This window comes from Spea bombifrons, chromosome 7, assembly GCF_027358695.1.
Source record: "Spea bombifrons isolate aSpeBom1 chromosome 7, aSpeBom1.2.pri, whole genome shotgun sequence".
In the NCBI taxonomy this organism is placed as follows: domain Eukaryota; kingdom Metazoa; phylum Chordata; class Amphibia; order Anura; family Pelobatidae; genus Spea; species Spea bombifrons.
Window position 1 is genome coordinate 40,902,954 of NC_071093.1, and position 24,685 is coordinate 40,927,638.

At 41.0% G+C, this 24,685-nt stretch overlaps 2 protein-coding genes across 3 annotated transcripts; one reads left to right on the forward strand and one right to left on the reverse strand.

The window, feature by feature from the left end:
• Window positions 1–198: 198 nt before the first annotated feature.
• IQCE (IQ motif containing E) lies at window positions 199–17,036 on the reverse strand. 2 transcript variants are annotated; one of them, XM_053472170.1, is made up of 24 exons: window positions 16,899–17,036; window positions 15,637–15,742; window positions 15,208–15,270; window positions 14,756–14,798; window positions 13,610–13,756; window positions 12,918–13,049; window positions 12,207–12,277; window positions 11,533–11,646; window positions 11,226–11,276; window positions 10,355–10,425; window positions 9,925–9,997; window positions 9,042–9,091; window positions 8,424–8,587; window positions 7,401–7,456; window positions 6,340–6,536; window positions 5,323–5,403; window positions 4,621–4,720; window positions 4,249–4,398; window positions 3,584–3,604; window positions 1,795–1,905; window positions 1,359–1,456; window positions 858–964; window positions 588–710; window positions 199–492 (listed from the first exon to the last, which is right to left on the reverse strand). In XM_053472170.1, the coding sequence occupies exons 2-24, from the start codon at window positions 15,685–15,687 to the stop codon at window positions 395–397; spliced, it is 2,172 nt and encodes a 723-aa protein (XP_053328145.1). In that variant the 5' UTR covers window positions 15,688–15,742; window positions 16,899–17,036; the 3' UTR covers window positions 199–394. The 2 variants fall into 2 exon arrangements, with proteins under 2 accessions (XP_053328145.1, XP_053328146.1); XM_053472171.1 differs by having other exon boundaries at window positions 16,911–17,022.
• A 1,076-nt stretch (window positions 17,037–18,112) lies between these two features.
• On the forward strand, window positions 18,113–24,299 carry BRAT1 (BRCA1 associated ATM activator 1). Its single transcript, XM_053472169.1, has 13 exons — window positions 18,113–18,313; window positions 18,819–18,973; window positions 19,183–19,327; window positions 19,554–19,923; window positions 20,012–20,131; window positions 20,537–20,628; window positions 21,087–21,205; window positions 21,717–21,903; window positions 22,069–22,142; window positions 22,224–22,323; window positions 22,571–22,669; window positions 22,847–23,037; window positions 23,211–24,299. Exons 1-13 carry the CDS (start codon window positions 18,187–18,189, stop codon window positions 23,910–23,912), a joined length of 2,481 nt encoding a protein of 826 aa, XP_053328144.1. The 5' UTR covers window positions 18,113–18,186; the 3' UTR covers window positions 23,913–24,299.
• Window positions 24,300–24,685: the final 386 nt, after the last annotated feature.

The following is a 24,685-nucleotide window of genomic DNA, read 5'->3' on the forward strand; positions in this document are numbered from 1 at the left end:
GCTTTGCTATTGCCTGCATTGGACTAGGTTCATCACAAACTCAAATGGCCATGTGTTGTTCTGAAGACGTCGGGCCCTCTCACAGGCAAGGAAGAGTCTGCCAGGCATTGTCTTATTAGTTCTTAGCGACTGGAGACAACATATGGCTTTGGTGTAAAAAAAAAAAAAAATAAAAAAAAAATAAAACCAGACACTGCGTTTGCACAAAGATGCATCAAGATATTATTTTTGGTACATAAAAAAATAAATAGAAAAATAATAAAAAAGTATACAAGAGGAATTTAAAAGAAATGGAATAAAGATTATTAAAAAAATAACCATTTGGGCGCTAAAACGATATTTCCAAACGGCAACGAGATTTAAAAAGGCACAAAGCAACAGAATTCCTTCCGTTCTAAAAACCAGAGTCTTTTCTCCTTGTGGGTCGCGATGGAGACACGATGATGATGCCATCAGAGTCATCTGAGTCTTCTACAGGTTGCTGGTTCTTCCCTGAATTTTTTGATACGGAACATATTCCCGGCATTAAAAGCATGGAAAACATTTTTTTCTTTTTGTAAACTGCACAATAGTTCTGGTTCACTCACCTAAAGGCAGACGTTGTGGTGAACCTTTGATGGACCCTGGTCTTTTATGAATTGATTCTTCTTCTTCTTCTGATGTTAGCTCTTCAATCAGATCCTCACTGAGATCTCCTGAGCTTCCACCAGCTGTAGATCAAGTAATAAAGCAGATGACAAAAAGGACTAAGTCAACCCACGGAGGGCGACCCTCTTACCGGGGATTAAAAAATCTAAAGACCTCATAAAGTTATCACAATTATAGTAAAGCCATCTCTCCATGTTTTGTTAATTTACCTAACGAGTATCGAGCATCGCGGTTGGGAGACCTGCGTGAAAACGATGACCTTGCGCTCTCTTTCGGAATTCTGCTAGGGCTGTCTCTGTCCTTCAGTTCTCCGGGCCTGAAAATAAAAGGCATCGGTTTGCCGGCATTTCCAGAGCTAGCTTTGTAACTCCGCTCTCGGCCTCTACAACCGGATGATGAGATTTTAGTAAATAAATTCTGGCTTTTTTTTAAGCCAGAATTTATTATTTTAATGAAAATTAGAAAGACGAAGGAAGACTAATTGAAAGTGGGAGATGGTAGCACGTATATTATCTTGAGATGCTCTTGTTTAGCATAACACAGTATACCTAAATGTTAGCTCCTTGAAGTTTCACCTGGTAAAATTCACCAATAGTAACGGCACAGAGAGAGAGAAAAAAGAAAAGAAAGAAGAAGACAAACTTTGAAACAATATATCATGCATAGAACTGTTAATCCTAACTATGACCCGATCACATTCATTACCGCACCTGCTGCTGAGCATTTTCGTCCGAGCCAGATGTGCTCTGAAAGTAGCCTGCAGAAAACTGACTGAGTCGTCTTCGTTCTTGCCATCATCTGGTGGGTCCTACAATGATAGGAAATCAGCCATGATTGTTGGAGTCCCGTTCTCCCCGTCTATAATCAATACATTATTATCTAGGGTTATTTTGGTGCAGCGAAGAATTAATTAGAGGGTCAATGACCAAACCTTTTCCAGGTGATACAGTTGCTGCATAACTTCAGCCACCCAAATTGCCAACGTGGCGAACCCACAAACATCACCATAGGTGGTCAGAAGTCATTAGGGTTCCAGCCTTTCCTTTTTTTTATCAGTCCATTCTCTGTTTACTTACTGCTAGTCAAACATATGACATAAGACCACTTTACAGAGCTGAACGGTAACAATGGGGGGTCACAAATCACCTGACGGCTGAGACTGTCAGCGCTGGGAGACTTGGAACGAGGTCCTGTTGAGGATAAGTACTTCTGTCTCGCTAAGTGCCCTCGAATGGCTGCCTGAAGCATTTCAGCCACCTGTGTGCGAAAACCAACACGTTAGCGTTACTACAACTCGGCAAGGCTGGCGATGATATAGAGCACGTAAAAGCATTTACTTCCAACAACAGGAAGATTGAGAACCTTGGGGATATATCTGTACAGAGCGATCCTGGACAATTCTTAAAACTAGCCTTATCACCATAGCAACCATTGGAATGGTGCAATCAGCAGGAACATTGCGCAAGAATAACTTTATATGCATAACCCATTTTATAGATTTGGGGGGGGAGCGTCTCTATACAAAGTAGCTTCGGATAAAATAAGGTTCTGTTTGGTGACATAATCTCTCATACAAGATGGGCTTAATGAGGTCATAAATGAACAGCACCAAAACTACAAAAAGGAGAAACAAGAAGATATAAAAAAAAATATTTTGAGAAGATATTCCTTCTTATTTAAGATTCCTTATGCTTGTTATCGAAGAATCCATCTGTTATACGCTGCAGCATGCTGGAAAAAAAATATATTTCCCTTCTCCTTTTTTAAAGAAATCGGAATTTTTTAATATTTATTTTAATTGTAATAAATAAATTTATATATATATATATATATATATATATATATGTATATTAATATAATAATTATATATAATACTTAAATAATAATAATATAATAATTAAGCTAAAGTTGTGTAGAAGGCTGGGTTCATTCTAAAATCTCCAAGATATAACTAAATCTGTGTTTGAAATAGAACGTTCTTTTTTTCCTCTGTAATAAGAAAATTACCCATCGCATCTCATAGCATATCGAATGTACGATGGAAGAATCAGAGGCTTCTAGATCTCGATTCCCATAATCATAATGAGATCGCAGACTATATGTCACTACGAAGCGGCCAGTCGGGAGGCAGTATGATGATATCATCAGTAGCCAATCAGGTGCCTCGGCCACGTTCGGAGTCTTATTAATGAAGCCATCTGCGTCTTAGTGAGATGTAAGGCCCGCAGAATGGGCACGCAGGTCAGGCGGCACATCAGGCTCTTTTAAGATAGATTTCAGGAGCAGGGCTGTGCTTCGCGGTTGGAAATTGCTGGGATATAAAGTGTTTCTGCTGCCCTCGGGAGAATCGCATTGACATCGCTGACTCCTTAATCTCGCGAATGGTCTTTGATGCATTAGTAAAGGAATTTATATGGCCAGGTAAAAGCGGTAATTTACGGCGCGGGTCAGGAATAAGTGACGGCGATGCAGATACTATACACATACGGCACAGCTGATTTATTTACACAAAGAATTAAAGGGAGGTCAAACCCGATATATGGTTTAACCCCTTACGGTAATAGAAGCTGGCCAATTAGCCATTCATATAGGGCTCATATAGGAACATATAGAAACACAGAATTGATGGAAGATAAGACCCATTCGGCCCGTCTAGTCGCCCGTTTCTCCTGCTGTAAAGACTCAAACCTTAATCAGTCGTTGGTCTCGTCTTCAGGAGCCATATGCCTATCCCATGCATGTTTAAATTCCCTCACTGTATTAGCCTCTACCACTTCTGCTGGGAGGCTGTTCCACTTATCTTCCACCCTCTCAGTCAAGTAGAAAAAAAAATATATATTTTGTCTTATATTATTGGGCAAGAAATCTCAATTATCACTAATTAAGATGGTTATACATTTTTTTTTTATCAATGGACAGAAATCATTTTGCTTACCTCCAATTCAGCATTTTCTTTCTGTGAGAAAAAAAAGAAAAACAAACTTAAACAAATCCATGCCAAAGCTTGCAAAATAATTGTAACTTAACATTAGAATTTACATTTATTATTATCTTTTGTTTATACAGCACCAGACATTTCCGCAGAGCTTCTTCCACTGCATACATGGATGCATTAGGTAAAGAGGACTCGGCTCGCAAGCTTACAATCTACAGAATGCTTTATTTACACCTACATTTGTGGGCGTACAGAGGCCCTTTATCACTCCCATCACTCCTGTGTTCCAATGGCCCTTTATCACTCCCATCACTCCTGTGTTCCAATGGCACGTTGTGTTCACCAATCCAAGTTTAAAAGGCTAATTGATCGTTAGAAAACCCTTTTGCAATTATGTAACAGCCAGAAATGTCCTTGTTCTCCATGGAAACAGCTAAGTGACCCCAAACTTTTGAAAGGTGGTGTATATAATGTTAATTGTAAGCCCCATGTCATAGATTAATCATACTAAACTGTAAAGGGTAGGAGTTGGGAAAATGATAGATCCACTTTAAGGCATTTGCTAAGTTGGAGCACATAATGCTTTCTCATTAGTTCTCTGGATCGGTAAAATTCTCTGTAGGTAACAATGAAGTGTCCCGAAGGCCGCTACCAGTAAGCAGTACCTTGCTCTTATATCGCCTCCAGTTCTTCTGGATGAGATCGGCGGCTTCTTGCTTCCGCTGCCTCTCTCTCGCAGTAGCGGAGGAGACGGGCCCCGACACCGCACTCTGGTCACTCCTTCCAGAACCTGGACGGGATCCTTGCAAATCATTCTGCCCGACAAAAGCAACCGCACCAAAAATGAGTTTTAAAAGCATTTTAATGTTTTACGCAGTGAAAAAAAAAATTCTGTAAGTGCGTTGAGCAAAATGGCGTTTGGTGCGGCTAATCTTATTATATTTTTATAATTATAATATGACATTGGGTCCTGGCAACACAGAAAATATGAAATTCTAAATTTGTAGGAAATAACACCAAACATACTTTAAAATTACCTTCTTCACATCTTTAATGGTAAGTTCCTTCTCATGCTTCGCATCTTCCAGCTCAGCCTCCAGCTTCTTTATTTTTTGGTTAAGCTTCCGAATCTCTTCACTAATTGAAATAAAGCAAATAAAGCCCAAATCCAGTATGTTAAATTACTTTAGGGGGGGAAATATTCAGAGACATAAACTGCCCACCTATGTGTGAAAAACATCACATTTTAATAAAAACTCAATCCAGCACAGAAATCCACCCCAACACTGGCATATTTGTTATTTTTATTTATCGTCCTGCTTTTTAAGGTATTCAGACTTCCTGCTCTGAGGCCATATTTTCCTAGAACAAAGAATCTACCCTACCATTCAAAAGTTTGGGGTCACTTAGAAATGTCCTTGTTTTTGACAGAAAAGCACATTCAAATAACATGAAATGGATGAGAAATCCAGCGCAGACGGGGTTAATGTTGTAAATGTCTATTGTAGCTGGAAATGGATGATTTTTAATGGAAAATCTTCATAGGCGTACAGAGGCCCTTTACTCCCATCACTCCTGTGTTCCAATGGCCCTTTATCACTCCCATCACTCCTTTATCACTCCCATCACTCCTGTGTTCCAATGGCCCTTTATCACTCCCATCGCTCCTGTGTTCCAATGGCCCTTTATCACTCCCATCACTCCTGTGTTCCAATGGCCCTTTATCACTCCCATCATACCTCTCCTCATTCCTGTCCTTCAAACGTTGCAATTGCTTCTCTAATTCCGTCTTTTCTTGTTTTAGTGTTTTAAGTTCCGTCCTGGAAACAGAAGCACATCGGCGGATCGTGTAAATAAAGTTGATTTGATGCAGAATTGATAAAAGGGTCTTAGAAAGCATATAACCTACTGACCGGACCATTCAGTTGTCTTCTATGGTCAAAAGACCACATTTCTGTACAAAAGCTTCACTGGGTTCAAAGCATTCGTAAACTAATAGCGCACGGCGTTACTGTACACAGGGGAGGATGCGGAACTAATAAGAGCATACATTTCATTTGTCATTTCTTTCTATATTAAGGTGAATATTAACATCTCGAACTGCAAAAAGACATCAGGTTATTACCTATAAAGGGCTGTAAATCATAAGGATTTAATGCAACAATATCGTTTTCTTCTGTGCAACACAATTCATCGAAAATTTGAAACTGTGGAAAATTAACTCATTTATGAAAAAACTGATTTTTCAAAAAGAAAGATCTCCTAGGGGTTTCCCCTTTAAAGAGCCATAAAATGTTAGAAACTTTTTGTTTTCGATGAATAAACTAGTACTTGGTAGGTTTGGCTTGTGAGATGGGAGATGTGTCTGGAAAGGCAGAAAAGCACCGCTAAATCATTTCGCTTAGTAGATTAATTCCAAGAATATGTTGGCTAAAGATAAATATTTTTAAAATCTGGACCTATAATAGACAGAAGTACACTACAGCCCCCGTGACTACATCGAAATGAAATATTATGATGTACAAATTATCCAATATCTCCACGATGTAATGGTATAATTCCACGTACACATCTTAAATTCTCTAAACTTTGACTTCTGGCCAACAATATTATCATGTGAAATTTTAATAGGACAGACTGAGTTTGTTCTGCAGAGTTAATGGCACAGCCTCACGTAGACGGCTTAAGTGGAATAGCACTTTTAAGGCCTCTAAACTCTCGCTGACATCACAAATAAATAAAAAAAGCCTCCGTACTCTTTGGAGCCAAGAAGGATTTGAAGGGCAGCTCGATCTTCTTTGATTTTCTTGACCAGGTTCCTTAAACGTTCACATTCCTCGTTAAGGTCGGGCTTGACGCTCGAAGAGTCATTTTCCTTCTGAGACTTGGGATCTCCTTTGAGCTGAGACGTTTTAATTTGCGCTTCGGGGGATGGACTTTGATTCTCCAACTTCTAAACATTTAAAAAAAAATAAAAAAAAAACCCCATATTTGATATATTGAGATGTGTCAAGAAGAGTCAGTGTGCGTATGTATAGTGCTGGAGTCAATCTGTGAATGTGTGTGTGTGTATGCTCTTGTGTCAAGAGTCAGTGTGTGTGTGTATGGTGCTGGAGTCCGTCTGTGAGTATAAGTGTGCATGTGTGTAAATGTATAGTGACAGAGTCAGTATTGTGCCAGATTCAGTGTGTATGTGTGCATAGTGTTAGTGTGTGTTTTTATATATATACATTATTAGCCTGTGTGTATGTGTGTGGATAGTGTGCGGATGTATATAAGGTTGTAGCGTTAGCGTGTATGGTGTTGTGTATGTTACAGTATGGCATTAGCATGAGTGTGTATGTCAGCATATAGTGTGTGTATTAGCGTATGGTGTTAGCATGTGTGTTACTGCACAGTGTTTGTGAGCATGTGTGTGTCTGTTACTGTATGGTGTCAGTGTGTGTAAGTGTATGAATAATGGTTAAACATCCAAGCCTGAGCCTTTATGGTGTAAAATACCCCTTGTCATGAAGGAGTTAATTGCAGTACCATACAAAGTGGAGCAGCACTGAGGAAATGTGTGTTTAATGTTGTATTGTCCCATTAAACATCCTTTAACCTCTTAATGAAAATGCATTGTTTTCAATGGGTTTAGGGATCGCCCATTGTCCTTAAGGGGTTAAAAGCAGACCATGGGGTAATATATGAAAAAACCATGACTGGGGAAGAAAAAACAGTTGGCTCCTAAATTTTTAGGGTGGCCAAATTTGTTGACCCCTGATGTGAGGAAGTTTTAGTTTACGCATGGCAGGGTACTTGGCTTCAAGACTCTCACCTTTTCGAGTTCGGAAATCCTCCTCACCAGCCTCTGTTTGCTCCAATCACTATAACCTAACAATCGAAAAACAGATTCTTATTTAAGCAAATCGCCATGTTTTTTTACGAAACAAGATAAACATGTTTACTAGACTCACCAAACCTTTATAATCAAATTCAAAACATCTGAAAACAATAATAATAGCAACCAGGAAGTACAGGTCGGAGGTTTATTTCAAAGGAGGAGAAGAGGGGCAGAGGCTGGAAGGTGCTGTATAAGTGGAACAACAAGAGGCGTACATAGAGTATTTGACACCCGGGGCAGATTATTTGCCCAACCAACACTTTACAATGTAAAAGCACGGACCTCTTCCGTGTCCCTATCTCCATTCCCGCAGCTTCGCTTCTTCTCTTCAAACTTCTTCATCCGTCTTTTTCTTCTGTCTTCGTCCTCTTCTCCTTGGTATCAGCTCCGCTGACCAGGCCTCAAAGAGCGTTTCTTCGAAAGGGTGGAGCGATTGGAGGAACGGGGGAGAGGCTGTCCACGTGGTTGCGTGCCGTAGCTCCGCGCCCCTTTTGCGGAAGTACTCTGGAAGGCCTGGTCAACGAAGCTGATTCCGGGTAGAAGTGGACGAAGAAAGAAGACGGAAGAAGAGGCAAGAGAAGATGCAGAGACAAGGACTCTGTGGTCCATGGAGAGGGTAGGGAGACATTGACGGAAAATTTCGGGGAGACTTGGGACCTCTGTGTGATACCCATGATGACCGGCACCTGGGGTGGATCCCCTCCAAGTACACCACTGGGAACAACCTCCCAGTAGAAGTGGTAGAGGCTAATACAGTGAAGGAATTTAAACATTTATGGGTTAGGCATACGGCTCCTGAATCTAAGACGAGACCAAGGACTGATTGAGGCTTGAGTCTTTACATAAGGAAAAACCTATCTGCCATGAAATTCACAGAGTACTTTAATATGCATTGTTATTTAGCGTGGCTGCCGGTGACAGTAACGTGACGTTAAGCTTGTAGGCACTAGATAGTACCTTTCGATCTGACTGACGTAGGGGACTGGGCCAATGCTCTGTCCAGATCGGCTTTTAAGCTTTGGTTTTCTTCTTGAAGTTCCTTTACTTGTTTGGATAATCTCATCACTGCAGAATTCAGCACTTTTTGTCTTTTCTGCGATTCTTTGCTTTCCAGGGGCAATCTGCCATAAATAAAATAAATTACGTGTGCAAAAAAAAAAAAAAAAAAAAGATTTAAAATGTATTATAAAACCAAAAAAAAGAAACGGCACAATTTAAGGGGTTGCTGGCCAGAGTATAATAGATCCCAGATGATAAGTGATGGATTTTCACTACTTGTAACTGTTTTTTCCTTCGAGGATGCACTCATTTCTGACTTCTAACATACACAGGGCTCCTTAGATTTTGCTAGCGGCTTTTGTATTAACTGTTAACGTTAATCCACTACAGGAAAGGAAGCACATTCACGATTAACCCCGATCACTGCATAATTCAGCAATGGATTTACGAAACGTATTCGGTCTGCTGTGCTGTTTGTGTATTCATTAGTGAGTAAATTACATAACAAATTGCGAAAATAAGATTTACCAAATTGTGGCAAAATGACACGTGATTTGGTACCCAAGAAATACACACCTCTTCTCTGTCGTCTCGGCTTTAGCCAGGAGAATTTGTAGCCTTTGAATCTATGAATACAGAAAACCCAATACTTTGATGAAGTCCATAACACAAAGCCTAGTAACGGCAAACCTTCTAAGCCTACACGTCAACTATGGACTCAACTAAGGGTAGCTATTTTTGTTCAACATCATTTTCTTTAAGAGATGCCTCTAGTCGCTCCTTTATGGGGTATTTTTATCCATCTCCGAGGTGTTGAACAAAACTTAGCAGGTCTGAGATATAATATAAATTAAAAACACGTCGATGAAGGTGCCAGTGCTGTTGTAAGGCCACAGAGGAACGCCGGGCCCCCAATCTTCTTCTTTTCGGGAAACTCTCTCCAAATGGATACGTAATCCCCTTCCTTCTCAACATGGTGAGACCAAGAGAGGGCCAGATGTTCTGATTTCCCCTCTGAAGAGTGGAATCACTGGAGTATTTAAGGGGATGTGAGAACCAAAAGGTTAACCCACATTCCCCACCAAAAAGTAGAGTCATCCAGGATTTTCTGTTCAGTGTTACAGATCTTAGATTGTTGGCCCTTGGAAAATATCTACCCTACTGGTTTCCATCACAGCGATGGCAGTATAATGCCCCCCACCAACGAACAATGCATTTTAAGTACTTAATAAGTTCTTATAATGCATTCTACAATTCCTGGAAAACATAAATGGTGCAAATACATTGGGGGACAATTATGACGAGTGGAATGTCTGTAAGTGATTCTAGATAAATGTATTCACAAAGGCTGAAGAGATAATGGCTGAAGAGATAATTCAGCCATCTTTCTACTGTGTCACATAAGAGTATATTCAAACATAATTGTGAATTTCTTGTAATAGAGCCATTTAGGATTTACCTCTTCATAATAGGCCTCCATTGCGATCTTCATCTCCTCCAGGCTTGTGGTTTTCAGCTCTGTCTGCAGTTTGCTAAATGAACACAAATTGAGAAGATGACACATAGTATAAGGCTGGTGGATTTTAAACAACGGGATCATTTCTCATTGGGCCTGGCATCCCCAGACTATCTAAGACACTTAAGTTACAGTCAGATGGTACCTTATTACTGAATAAGTTCACTTACGATGACTAATGATGTCATATCCTTGTGTGATCTCTAATGAATCCAGACGCATGAATAGGAAGAGAAAGGTAGAGACACATATTTCCCTGCTCCTTGGCAGTAAACCATTGGGTTGTGGCACCCAGAATACTACCCCCTTTAGGTGTTTTCTCTCCTGATTTTGCTTTTTCCAACCCAGCATGGTACTCCGGATTAAATCATACCTTAGAGCATTATCCTTTTCCTTACATTGTTTTTCTAACTTCAAGATCTTCTGCTTGAGAGTGTTTACAAGCTAAAACAAAGAACAGAGGAAGAAAAAGCAGAGCAATACGTTATTATATTACATAATAAATGAAGTGTCAGCTTCTCGTGCTGTAGAGAAGTTCTACAGATACAGATTTTGTATGTACCATCAAAGTGCGTAGAGTATGTGAGAACAGAACCCCTTCCACCTCCTTGCAAAATGTTTTGAGCCGTCTCTCACCGACTTGTGATGGGTGTGGGTCTCTCATTGGGGTCTATTCGCTTAATGGAGAGCTGGCAGAAGAATTTGCAGAAGAGTTGTGTTTCAGCTCCTTAACTTCACTATACATTATGAAGGTCCAATCTGAGCTTAGCACCCCCTGCATAATGTATAGTTAAATCAATAAAGGTTTTTGGAAGTCGCTTTACAAATTGAATTATGCATTATGCAGGGCCAGCTCAGACTTTCTTGCTGGAGAAAAGTGTTGGCCCTTCATAATGTATAGTGAAAAAAGAGTGAAAGCAACAACTCCCTTGCAAAGTCTCATAAAAATTGACCCTTTCGTGAGTAAACTTTGTTTCTGAGAGTCTCGCACATCACTCATTCTTGCTTTCTGTCTCATTCTCTCGCTCATTTTCAGTTTTACACTGTCTGCATAATTCATAAACGTGGAGGCTTCTCACATACTCTCTGATGCTATCAAAATGATGATACTGGAACTTCCTCTTTATGGTATTAGAAATATCTGGATCCTGTGCATCAAAATCTCACACTTTGGAAAGTTAACCCTGGTTTACCCAGTAAAATGCGAGCTGGGAATCTCAAATATATATATATACTTAACTTACCAGACTGTTGTCACTTTTCTTGTCCACAAGGCTCCTTGTAAATTCTGAACTCTGAGTACAAAAACACAAATATATTCTTGAAAACTAGACTTTGCATTTTAAGTACTATGTAAAAGAAGATAGAAAAGAAATTCTGAAATCTCCATATGTCCATATGTAAAGAACCGCAAAACTTGCATTTGCTGTTTGACACAGTAACTTTTATTTTAACTTATTTTTGGAATTTGAAAATTTTGGCTGTACAAGGGCTGAATATACAAATGTAAAGATGTAGAGGAATAAAGCGTAAGTCTGGTTTATAACTGACCCTGGATGGATCCAGGAGCTGCTCGATCTGTCGATCTTTACGGCTGTTTTCCTCTTCCAACCTTCTTAGCTTTGTTTTCATTATATCGCTCTCCGATTTCTGAGCTTGTAGTGTCTGAAAAAGGAAAATGGACGTCATAGATGCAAATGTTAGAAAAAGATGTCATAGTCTAAAACTAGAGGGTCAGAGGTTTATATATGTAATGTATGGAAGTTCTACTTTACTTACGTAGGGTGGTAGGTAAGTGAACAGCTTCCTACCAGAAGTGGTAGAGGCTAAGAGAGTGAGGGAATTTAAACATACATAGGATAGGGATACTGCTCTTGAATCTAAGACCAAGGACTGATTATGGTTTGAGTCTTTACATCAGGAAAACAAGCAAATTAGATGGACTGAATGGTTCTCAACTGCTAATTCTATGTTTCTAGTATCTCTAGTAATACATACTACAGATTTTCACACCCTGGGCTTAATGGTGCTTATCTAGATCAATGGGAAGATAATTACAGCTGCAAAATACATATAACAATGAGTACTAGACCCTTGGAATTAATCAAACCACCAAAATCAACTAAATTGTAAGATTTCTAGATTGACTGGACTATGGCAGACGTTGTGCTTGAAATGGTTCTCATGAGGAATTAAACGTCTTTGGAAACAATGCATAGACTTACCTTTTTCAAGTCTAAAATTTGGTCATACATATCCTCCTTCTCCTTGTAGTCTGGGGTGCCAGGAATGTAACCTAGGTGTGCATAGAAACAGGAAAGACATATTTTTAAACAAATCATTGGATTTTGACGGATAAAACATTCTAAATCACATCTGATGCATCTATGGGATAAAAGTATGAAAAAACAAGGGTGATTGAGGATAATTTTAAGCTGTCTGTCTCCCCCTAGTGGTGGTCTAGTGCATTTTACAATATAAATATAAATATATATATATATATACACACTGTATGTTTAAATGAACACCCTTTCATAATTGGCCCTCAATATATATATTTATATATAAAATATTTGTGCCCAACATGGCGAGGGACTAAGATTAATCAAGTTTGTTGCTCAATAAGATTGATCCTTTTAATCTGTTAACTATACTACAAATGGCATTAACAGGACCTGCGCCAACATGTATACATTTAAAGATCTATTATACGGTCTGCAAAAAGGGAAGGGAGCCATCTAGGTCAACTTTATCCAAGTTTAATGTGTGTTCCTTCCACGTTCAATGCGCTTGTCTTTGCAGGGTCCCAATAACAAAATTTATTTAGTTAGACATGAACTAATATCAGTAAATGACCCAGCCTGGAAGCTTCAAGATAACCCGGTCTAAATTAAAGAAAGTGTCAGATGTGATCATCACTGATGGCTCGTAATTACCATTGCTGGAAGACCGGGAATATTTGGGTTTCTTCATTCCAAGAGCTTCCTTGAGATAATCTGGAGTGCTGCTTGCAGTATTAGCCCAGGCCTGACCCGTGTCAATATCCGATCTCAGAGGCTGCGCCATACCTGGGATATAAGGACACGATGATATGATATATGTCAGTTAAAATATGGCTAACGTAATAAAAATGATGAATTGGCCATGTTCTACCAACATGCATTTACACTATAAACAAATACATGTTTCAAGAAAGAGATTGTGAAAGTCCTTCTAAGATGAACGTAACACAATAGAAACGTTGCTAGAATATTAGCAAATAACGTTGTGCTTGGAATTTGCAAAGCTAAATTAGCGAGAGTTAATAAATAGACCAAAACAAGTAGTTCCTCACATAACAATTTGGACTTAAAGGAACAGGAGGTCAGGCGGGTCCTGCTCAAGAAGCTTACAATCTAGAATATGCCGATTTAAGGCTGAATTCCAAAATCCATTATTTGCTCAATGATCAAAACATAACTTTTTTATTATCAACACAAAATCTGAGCAATATTGTGGAGAAGAATACCCAGGGAAAATTAATTTGTAGAGAAAAAAAGCTGTTTTTTCCCCATAGCTGGCCTTTTGCATCAGAATTACCAGTTTGAATCACTGGTTTGAGTCTATAGCAAGACTTAGAAATCCTCACCGTTGCCTTGTTTCAGAGATGCCAGCCATAACTGCCTCGGTACTTTGGCCATTGGGTTTTCAGTATGCATCTGACCAGTTCCCTTTAACGACCGCCACACTGAAGCCTTTTTAGGACACAGCTTAGTGTTTGAGAGATATGGAGAATCTGCATTAAAAAAGACAAAACAGATATACACATATTTTACTTTGATATCGGCTGATGTTTCCATAGATCCATGTCAACCAGAGAGACCAGAACTAGTAACGAACGTTTAATGAACTGGACTGTGATCTGTAGAAGGGTCTCCACAATGGCGAGATACGTTATTTTGTTTGTACATTAACGTTTGGGAAATCATTGCAGAGACAGCTTTTTAATAATAAAAAAAGCAAGAATATATACCTATATATTGATATTTAAACAAGACATTGGAAATTTCGATGCATCAAACATTCTAAATCCCACCTGATGCATCTATGAGATTAAAATATGGAAAAAACAACAAGGGTGATTGAGGATGTGGACAGCCGCCAGGGATGTCAACGCTCCGCTCTCCCATGCCATGCTGATGGTCCTCCTACGGTAGCATCCTCCGAAGAACCCTCCTCAGCCATCCACACTCACACACACGATGGCCGCGGCTGCACGGCCTTAATGGACTTACTTCACCCCTTTTGAATTTGGTGCCAATGATGATTTTGGCTCTCGTTCGCCTATTGAGCCCGATATAAAGCACATTTTACCTGCCCTCTGATGGTCATGCCTGTGCTGCCACACTGTATTTCATCCTAGTGTGCTCTATAGTGTTGTTCCTGTATTTGACTTGCCTTGATCCTGACTATCCTGAACTCCGGGTATCTGACCTCGGCATTGATTTGGCTTATCCTGAACTCCGGCTTGTCTTGTCTGCTCTGCATGTATACCCCTGAGTCTGTCCCCGGTGTCAGAGGATCCTCAGAAAGGCCCAAGGACACTCGAACCTAAAAGGCTCAACCCGAGGGGGAACCGGTTGGAGGGCGAAGAACTTTTCTGAGACCGATGGGCTTTGACACCGTGTCCTGCCCTGCAACAGTGTCTCCCCGGGTACGCTGAGCGTGAAAGTTATGTAGTTAAAGTGCATTAGACATTAAATTCAGTGTAAATGGTATACATAGCGATACTTACTCTGTAACCTGGAAGACTTGCTTGTTTTCTTTTTTTTCACTTTCTGTTGGAAAGTAGATTTGACAATTAAAGAAAAGCAAGGGAAGCCAGAAAACATCAGTATATAATCTGGGAGAAAATGACTTATTGAACAAACAATAAGCCAAAAACAGAATCTGATAGACATAATCATCCCAATGGGACAACATTGTCTTCTCCTTTCATTCCAGTATGAACAGGAAGGAATCAAGCTGGTTTTGGAGATGAAAAACAGCTTTAGTGAATAAACCCCTTAGCTCCAGTTTACCTGAAATTAATCTATACCTTTATATCCAATAAAGATATTATAAGACGGCTTGTGTTTGCCAACTAACAATAAAGGATTAATAGGAGGGTACGTAATAATAGCGACAGACGGAGAAGTGGCAGCCATCAACCGAAGCAGTTGCAAATGTTATTGGACTATATCCTACCTTATCCGTGTCCGATTCATACGTTATGGCTGAATCTCCATCATCCGGAATATGTTCGACTTCCTGACTCATATAAAAGAAAATAGAAGAAATAGATTGTAAGCTCTAGAACACAGAACTCTGATCCTGTTATCCGATCTTTCCTCAAAGGCTTATAAAGGTTGTTTAAGTTTGCAAGAAAACCATGTATATTTAATGAAGCCGAAGACACCTACTTAAAACTCAATTCAAGTTTCAAGACGGCAGAGGCAAACAATAAGTAAGGACACGTTTGAATCTGGGTCATATTTTGAAGCAGCGATCAGAGGACTTGAAAGTCTAATTCAGGTGGGTGCTTAACGCGACACTTCAAATGAAAAAAATCGAGCTGAGCTGGGAAAGGTTAGGAAATTCCTGGAAAAAATGGGTTAGTTTTCAAGCACTTCATACATCATTCAGATCTTCGGCTTCTGTTCCATTTTGCGCTGAAAGCCAAGACATTGTCTAACAATATCACGCGGCTCCAGGGATGGACTCAGACCTCTTCCACGACGGACTGGAAAGAAAAAAGATATGTTAGACAGCATTGGAAAGGATGGGGCTTTGGATATATCAATGTTGCGACCTTGTATCATATTGAGGTTATGAACAAGAGGTTTCATTACTGGATATTAACGATATCTCACAGAAAGCTATGAGCAAAGCTGTTAGGAAAACTCAAGATTTGAGTCTATTATTGTCTGAATGGTGGCCATCAAGAAAAAAGCTCAGTATTTTTGACCTCTGTAGTCCAGTTGGGGGCCCTCAAGATTTTTTTTAGAGCATCAGCCTACCTGAAACACCCATAAATCCCATTATATTAGCGGGTCCAGGACTATCTTATGTTAATCGATGGACCTTCCTATAATGACACAGACAAGTCCCTTCCAGCAGATACGGGGTTGGCCAAAAAACAGGAGGGAGTTCTCCAGCTTCACTGTTCTCAAAGTATCAATTCCACCCAAGATGACTAGTCTTATATCCCAGGTTATTTACTAACGAGCAAACATAAGGATTAAGTTGTCCCACATGCGCAGCTATCCTTACTTCTAGGGGTTGGGACATGATGTCATATCTCAACACCCCACTTTTATAGGAAGCTGGGAGCCTGAGGGTCCATGTTATGCGGCAGAGACGCTGCCGTCCCCCCCTGGACCTGCCGGCCGAGGCCAGAATAGGTCACAGCCCCATGCGGGAAGCCCTGGTTACCTCTAACACCTCTAACACATACAAACGAGCCTCCTTATTTACTTTGTATCCACTGGAAATGTAAATTATGTTTTTTTTAAATGAAATATATTTGAATATTTGTATTATTTAATCAATGTTTCTATTTTATTTAATATTGCTGTTATTTCTTCATTTATATTGCACCATCATACTCGACAGCGCTGTACAATGGGCAAAAAGAGCAACAAGTAATGCATCACATAACAATCTGAACAAGCGGAAACAAAAGATAATGTAAGAACTTTTCCCCCCAAAATGAATCAAGTAATTGAGCGATGAACGTAGAGGCTGGCGCGGTATTATTATTGTTAATTATTATTATTAATTATTATTACTGCTACGTGTTTTGAAAGCTAAGCTATTATGAGGACGCATGTCATATTACTGCAGACCCCCATACAGTGCAAGCACCCAGCACATTAACGGGTTAATAGTTCTCTTACCCCTATACAAACCTGCCCCCTCACATCAAGCAGCACCCCCCAGCTGTATAGGCCCGACCACCCGAGGATCTCCGTCCTCCCAAGCGAGTCCTTAGCAACCGCAACTAAGGAGGGTAACAACCGAGCGCAACCCGGACCCATTCCGTGGGACCCGGCCTCCCGGAAGCCGTGGCGGCCATCTTTGATTTGGGCAAAGCCTAAACGCTCTTACGAAAGTGAATACATCATGTTAAAAACAGTAATAAACCCCCTTAAACATTTCAAGAGTCCATTCAAAATAGACTCGTTTAGTTTGGAGGAGCTATGAGTTTGCTTTCTAGCCAAACACAATTGGCAGTGGGGAGATAGGCTTCACACACAGACTCGTTGACGTTATGTTTTTATTGGATGCGGGTACAGTATGTGAAACGCAGCGTGAAGTTCCTTTCCCATAAGTAAGATGGCGTCTTTGGGTCAATGGCTACCTGTTTCCCTGATCAAAGATGGCGCTGCCCATTCCCGCAGATCCTTGCATGGCGCTGACCCGCCTCTTCCCTTAGGTTCTAACGTGCTGTACTGGGTGAGTGTGCTTCCTGGAGTCAGGCTTACCTGCGGGTCCAGTGTGAGGCCTGGGGGTCATCTCTATTGTGTCAGTAACTGAAATAAGGTTCCTTGGGTATTAGATATTCCTATATATTTACTATTTATCCAGTTCAGGGACATATTATACCCGAGATGACGTCACACGTTAGTATAAAGAGTTAAAACAGTATGTCTTAGTTGTTAAGGATGGAGGTTACTATATCATGCAAACTGCCAAACCGGGGCCATTTACGACCAGGCGTTGCACACAGGGTAAATGCATACTTGCCAACTATCCTGATTGGTTTTAGACAATCCCAATAACGAGCTCACGTCGGGGTGGTTTGCGGTCCAAAACGATGTCACGGCATTTTAGGGTTTCTAGCCGCATAGATAGACGTCTTGATGTTGCCCCATCACGCCATAACAGCTTTATCTGCTGATGACATCATTGGCATACACTGTTTACATACTTGCCAACATTCCCGACAGCGGAAGACGTATCCCTCATCATGAAAGGCTTGAATAGGCATTGCCCGCATAGCGTGCGCAGAATGTAATGTGTGATGTCATCGCGTTTGGAACACTCGATAGGGATCCGTGACGGTGTGAAGCATGGAGTACTAGCCACGTGTTAATTTCTTATTGGCCCCATGCAATCCTTTTTTTACTGATCAAACATGATTTTATATTTCTGAAGGCTTTTTCTCTTTCTACAGAGGGCCTGATGGATACAGAATGTTCCCAGCTGCTGCCCCATGTTTGTGGCGTCCTCATCGACAACAGACAACTTATGTCAGATGACTCCGTCTTTGAGAAACTCTTGGACTGGTTCACGTCTTTGGTCTCCTCTGGTAATTACTGCGCAAGAAGCGAGAACGTATCCACGTGAGAGCTGTCCGGTAGAGTGTGTGTTAGAGGGACACTCCAGCCACCATATTTACTTTAATGCATATGACAGATGTGAGGTCCCTTTAAATGTTCCTGTAGTCCTTTTTTGCAAATGCATGGGGGGGGGGGCATTCTGCATATGCCCCATTCACCCAGCTAAATGCCCCGCAGAAGATGCATCTACCTGCACATGACTTTACTCATGCGTTCTGGGGTGGTGGGAAAACCTATCCACCTTGGTTCTTCGTTAGAAGTTCACTGTAGTCTCTTCCGTTAATTGGCAAAACTTGGGATGTCCCACAAAAACGATGCGTATGATAATATAAGTTAGTCTACGATGAAATGCCTGGGCGGCCATGAGGTCTTGAAGTAGTGGAAGACTTGCACTCGTTGGATACATTCAGGGCTGCGTATGTTCTAGGGTCTTGTATTTCACTTGTTGGGTTGTTCTTCTCGTTTGTCTTCTAGTACCAGCTAAACAGTTGTTAGAAGACAATCAATGCATCATTGGGCTCCTTCAGCAAGTCCTGAACGTGGCAGACACGGATCCCAGTCTGCTGTCCTTCTCCATGAAGCTGACGGGAATGTTTGCCGCCTCTGAGGAAGGCTTCGATTACCTCCTGGTGAGTGAAAGGATGCCAACGTGTCCACCTGATAACATAGGTAGACCTGGATTGTCCTGTATCTTGGATTGACTTAAAGTATAAGGTGACGGCACCTGGCCTAAGTAAATTTACGGGATTTATAATGTTTTGATGTAACATCTGGAAAAACAGGCAAATTAGATGGGCTGAATGGGTCTGATCTGATGGAACATTTCTATTTCTCTCAGAATGGAGACGTTATCCAGGATATGTTTGGTGAATTTAGCTGGACCAATGTAACGTGGCGAGACGCCGTTGTAAGGATGGGTTGGATAAACGGTTTGACCAGGATGGTTCAGCATCATAAAGCAGTGTGCTTCTTGCCAGGGTCAGGTGAGTACAGTGCGTTATGTGACTTGATTTATTAAAATAACAATAATAAAAAGAAATGCCGCACTCTACAAAGAATCTGCACAGAAGGTCCTAAAGTTTGTAACAAAAGGGGAAAAATGGCTTCCTTGTGTTAAAATCCGGTTTGGGAATGCTTTTCTCTCTTTCTTTTCTCTCTGTCTCTAGCGCTCTATCTAATCTCATCTGTCCATCTCCATTTTCATCTCAGGAGCGTTGCAGGCGATGCTCGATTTACAGATGGACCCCAGTTTGTTCGTTGCATCTGCTGTCAATGACCTTATAGCTCACGTGTTTCTCACGAGCGTGAAGGTCCAGCCAGACCCAAAACCCACCAACATATCAGACCTGCCGGCTGTCTCAGGGGTCATCCTGACGCACCTGGAGAGGTCACTCTGTTCTGGGGTCCCTACTGCAATCGGTCAGTCAATTAAAACCCTGGCCGCCATATTTAAAGGCTGCACCAATGAAATGGCTCAGCTACTTTGGCTGCAGGTTTCAGCTCCCATCCGTGATCTCCTGGACCAAAAACCGGCACGCGGAGCCCTCTGCTTGGAGGAATTACTTCTTGCCGCATCCAGGTAAATGGAAGAAGAAGAGTGGAAACAACAACACCTCATCGTGGGGTTGATAACAGAATCAATTAATTAATGTTGTGATCTCTTCTAGGTTTCCTGCCTTCCGTGATTCAGACTGTGACGTTTGGGTTACGATGAGACACGCTCTCAAAAATCTGAACACGTTCCAGTCTGTGTCTCTTGCTGCGGAGATCATGAAACTCGATTACTGGTTAGTTTGGATTTAGCTTGAGTTTTACCTTAACTACCCCAACTTGGTGCCATTGTCCCAGTCCCTTATCACATGCCTTTCAGTCAAGGTCAGAAGGGAACTCGAACCACAAATCCAATTTAAAATGGTTTAGTATCCAAGTCAATAAAAGGCAAAAATAAACATGCATTACAAAGGGGTTGCCAAACCCCACGGTGACTAGAAACCACTTCCAGGGGCTCAGGGTTTTGTAGCACTGCCATTATGAATGTAGTGTAGCGTGTGCTGTAAGCCGCCCAGCGGGGTCATGTAATGCACGCTACGTGACGCCGCTGGTCACCTTTGATTTGTGGAGTCCTTCAATTAGATTATTATGGTGTATTTGTAAGTCATAAGACTTTTTTGTAACTTTTATTTTCTGTCCAGCCCAGAAGATGTTAGTCTACAAGCAACATCTGTGCTGCTTCATCCATTAGACTATATATTGAAAGTGTCTTCAGTCCGCTCCGGACAGCCAGGTAAAATACACTCCTTTCCAAATACCGTCACCTCCATCTCCCGTCGTAGCTGGTCTCCGTTGTCTTTGTACCCTTACAATCCATCATGAATGTTGCTGCCAGGCTAATCTCCCTTACCCATCACTCTACTAACGCCTCTCCCCTCTATCATCTCTTCGCTGGTTTCCGTCACACGTTGGGATTGAATGTAAAATCCTTACTCTCACCTAAAAAGCTCTTTTCCCTACATTTCCTCACTTCTCTTCATATACACTCCGGTGGGATCAGATGAGGTCTCTCCACTTATCTGATCGTCAACGGGTTAACGTGCTGTTGGGTCACCATACCCTTTTTCTCCTCTAAATCCTTTTTAAACAAAAAAAAAAATCTGAATAATTTGGATTTCCACATTCATTTGTTTTAAAGCTAGTATTTTGCGCGTGGAAATGTATGTTAAATATTGCTTGTTGTCCTCGAAGGTTTGCTGGATGAGCTTGTGTGTGATCCTGCAGCCGTAGAATATATTCTGTCCGAGAAGATGCCCTGTATTTCACTCTTGTGTCATTGTCTCTGCTACCTCAAGGAGCTTTGTGATCAGGTAACGTATAAACCGCTCCGCAGTTTCACTGACTTCTGGGGAGAAGAACTTTACCTTAATGGTCTATAAGGGATCACATATGTACTGCCATTCAAAAATATGGGATCACAAAATTTTTATTTGTTTTGGTGGGGGGGAAAAAGCATATTTGGTCCATTAATATAACATGAAATGGATGAGAAATCCAGCGCAGACGGGGTTAATGTTGGAAATGACTATTGTAGCTGGAAACCGATGATTTTTAATGGAATCTCTTCATAGGCGTACAGAGGCCCTTTATCACTCCCATCACTCCTGTGTTCCAATGGCGCGTTACATTCGCTGATCCTAGTTAACGTTTAAAAGGCTAATTGATCGTTAGCCCCATTTGCGATTATGTTACAGAAATTTCCTTTTTCAATGAAAACAGCTAAGCGACCCCAAACTTTTGAGTGATTGGGTATTTCAAACTCCCGATGTTAGAATTTTAGACATTATATATCTATTCCTCATTTTGTTTAATTTCTTGCAGAACTGCCTTAAAATACAGATCCCCCACGAGTCCGTGCTGAGTTCTGTGGTCACGTTGCTGCAGTTTTGCATCGGTCAAGCATCACCCACATCATCGTTGGGATCCACCATCAGCAAGTTTTTGATTGGTTGTCTCCGAGTGCAGAGATCCGCGCTGGATGCCGTCGGAGCGCTTTCCCGTTGGCCAAGTGAGACAAATGCTGGGTATCTAAATACGTGTTTTAATTTATGGGCGATGACACTTTGTTCAGCTCTTGAGCCTTTATTTTTGACACATTTCTTTAAGTTAAAGAGTCTTGTATCTTTGCAGAAATATTTCCTGATGTAACTAAACCTTGTCGGGTTTTATTTAGTGAGCCGGGAATCCTTGACATCTACTTACAACGTGCTGCTTGCTTATCTCGAGAATCCAGACAGCGATCCGACGGTAAGAACTTTACACTCAATGAGTTCTGTACACACTTAGAACACTCGTAGCCAGACTGTTGTTTCAAAATGTGGTTTTTAGGTTTTAAAGAAGACTCTCCAGGCTTTATTGAAATGGTTGCAGGCCTCTTCGACTCCAGAAAACTGTAATGATTGGGCTTACAGCCTTACTTTTTTGAAAGGTACGTAATCTGGAGAATAAGGTGCACTTAGTTTCCGCTGCTCATTTCTTTTCAAAATGCCATTTTAAATTTGTGACTAAAATGTTATTTAGGATAAAAATTGTAAAAAAGAGACGCAATGAGAATACATTTAGCTTTAAAAATCAGGCATGGAAATGGGCAGAAAACACAGCAAGAATTGAGCGCATACATTAAATCAGATCAGTCTGCAATAAAATATTACATATGTCTGCAACATATTTTTCAGCCCTGTGGCCAGTGGTATCGAAACGCTTTTGTAGCCCAACCTGGGAGCACCGCGACACAACCCTAGAATTCGTCACGGAACTCGTGGACAGCCTTAAAGGTAGCAGCCGTTTACTACTAACCTCCTGAAACGAGCATTCCCTTCTAGGCACGTTTGTCGAGGTGCAGTCCCATTTCAGGATAGCTATTTGGTTTTCTAGTGGTTTATTGCTAAAAGGTTCTCTTCCGGAGCCAGCGCTTATTTCATGGATATTTATTGACACGCTTCTTTTGTCAGAACAAGAAGGATTCAGGCAGGCGCTGAACTCTTCAGGTGTCCCACGGCTGGTCCTGGATCTTCTAAAAGACCCCGAGAGTTATGTTCGAGCGAGCGCAGTGATCTGCTTGGGTCAGCTCGTTGAGATTGCTGATCTTTACCAAACATTTGCTGAAGAAGGTCCTATGTCCAAGGAGCCCATGAGCAGAGAGGTCTGTACTTTAACTGCTTACACATTTTATAACTAACATGCATGACTTGATCTTATATTCATGTTTATGTATAGGTGTTTGTCCATGTGTAGCGCTTGAAGAAATAACGTATGTTGTGGAACCTCTTGTAGTCACAAATTGCTGTACTCACTTTTTTTCACCAAATTTCTTAGAGCATTGTGCCAAATCTCCTGGATATTTTATCCGAGGACACAGAGGGCTTTCCCAGAAGAGCAGTAGTGAAGGTTTTCATTGAGTGGCAGAAGTTACGTCACATGCAGAACTTACATGAACCAGAAAAACTGCTGCGCCGGATACTGGATGTAACCCGAAATGACTTGGATTGGGAGGTGAAAGTGAACGCCCTGGATATGGCCAACATCTTTGCCGATGAAACATTTACAACGTGTGGTGCCAACAGCTGTCCTTATGCTGTAGGGTTACCTACCGGTTTATGCCAGCTGAGTGAAGTGGTGAAGAGGTTTAACCGAGTAGGACTTTTCTCGTTTCTGTTCGATGCCCTTTGTGACTGCGATAGGATAGTAGCGTTGAAGGCATGCGAAATCCTGATATGTTTGAAGTCAAAGCTGAGCGAGGAATCCCTTCCTACCTCTAGGAACTCCGAGCTTCACGGCATCGAGTGGCTGGAGTGTACGCTGAGCAACTTGCGCCTCAAAGATCACCAAGCAGGGGGTCAAAATAGTGTAGGGCGTACGGACTGGGTAGCCGACATACTGATGAAAGTAGATTTGGAGACCCTGAAAAGTTCACTATCGATGGGCAGCGACTCCAAGCACCAAACTCCATGGTCACTCCTGCAGGACATTAGGACGACACTGTGGGGAGGGGAAGAACATGATGCAGATTGTTACTAAACTCCAAAAGAGGACAAGACTGTAAATCGTTCTTACTAGAAGAAATAGATTAAAACCTTTGTCTTGTGTAGAACTGCCACGGATGATACTGGAGGGAGACTCCCCATAAGAGGGAATAAATATCTATTGGTTCTATGACAGGCTTGGTTTTATTTTACATTCCAAAATATATTTTTGTACAAAAAAAAAATTGTTTAAATGTGTGCAAATTTACATATTGATCCCTGATTGGGACCCTAATCCTAAAAATGCGAGCGTTAAGTTGGATTTAAAGGGGGAGTCCTCACGTTTTATAAATGGACTTTGTAGAAAAATGACAGTAACTTGATAGAAATTTCTATTTTATATGATTTTCAAGTTAAAATAAAACATACATTGTCGTTGTTTTATGATTCTGTATTTACTTGATATGGTTCTGCTCCCGCGTAACAGAAGAACTCTTTGTTGTGTAAGGGAATTTCTGGTTTGGTTTAAGAGACGTTGCTGTTAATGTTTAAAAGGACAGTCATACTGTTTTGACATCTATTTTATGTAGAAATACCCCCAGATTTCCTTTGTTCTTGTTTCTGTCCAAAGTGGAGAGTTTCACTTCTTTAGACAAATAAACAGACTCTATAAGGCAAATATTTATTATATATTACAGTTTATTCAGAGTCATGACGGTGATAACTGTACAGGCAGATGGAGCAAATGTGCCAAAAGCAGGAGGAAGAGGGTCACCTGGGGCAAAGTATAAAAATAGGTACACTTAAACCCCCCCCATCTTTGATCAA

Bases quoted from the DNA above. Each gene is read 5' to 3' on its own strand.
- IQCE (XM_053472170.1), bottom strand. From the start codon at position 15,687: ATGTCTTGGCTTTCAGCGCAAAATGGAACAGAAGCCGAAGATCTGAAT. The intron at 4,721-5,322 runs GTATGATGGGAG...TATTTCAATTAG, and splicing joins AAGGACAGGAATGAGGAGAG to TGAAGAGATTCGGAAGCTTA. The intron at 4,399-4,620 runs GTAATTTTAAAG...TTTGTCGGGCAG, and splicing joins CCATTAAAGATGTGAAGAAG to AATGATTTGCAAGGATCCCG.
- BRAT1 (XM_053472169.1), top strand. From the start codon at position 18,187: ATGGATACAGAATGTTCCCAGCTGCTGCCCCATGTTTGTGGCGTCCTC. The intron at 18,974-19,182 runs GTGAGTGAAAGG...TATTTCTCTCAG, and splicing joins AAGGCTTCGATTACCTCCTG to AATGGAGACGTTATCCAGGA. The intron at 22,324-22,570 runs GTACGTAATCTG...CATATTTTTCAG, and splicing joins CAGCCTTACTTTTTTGAAAG to CCCTGTGGCCAGTGGTATCG.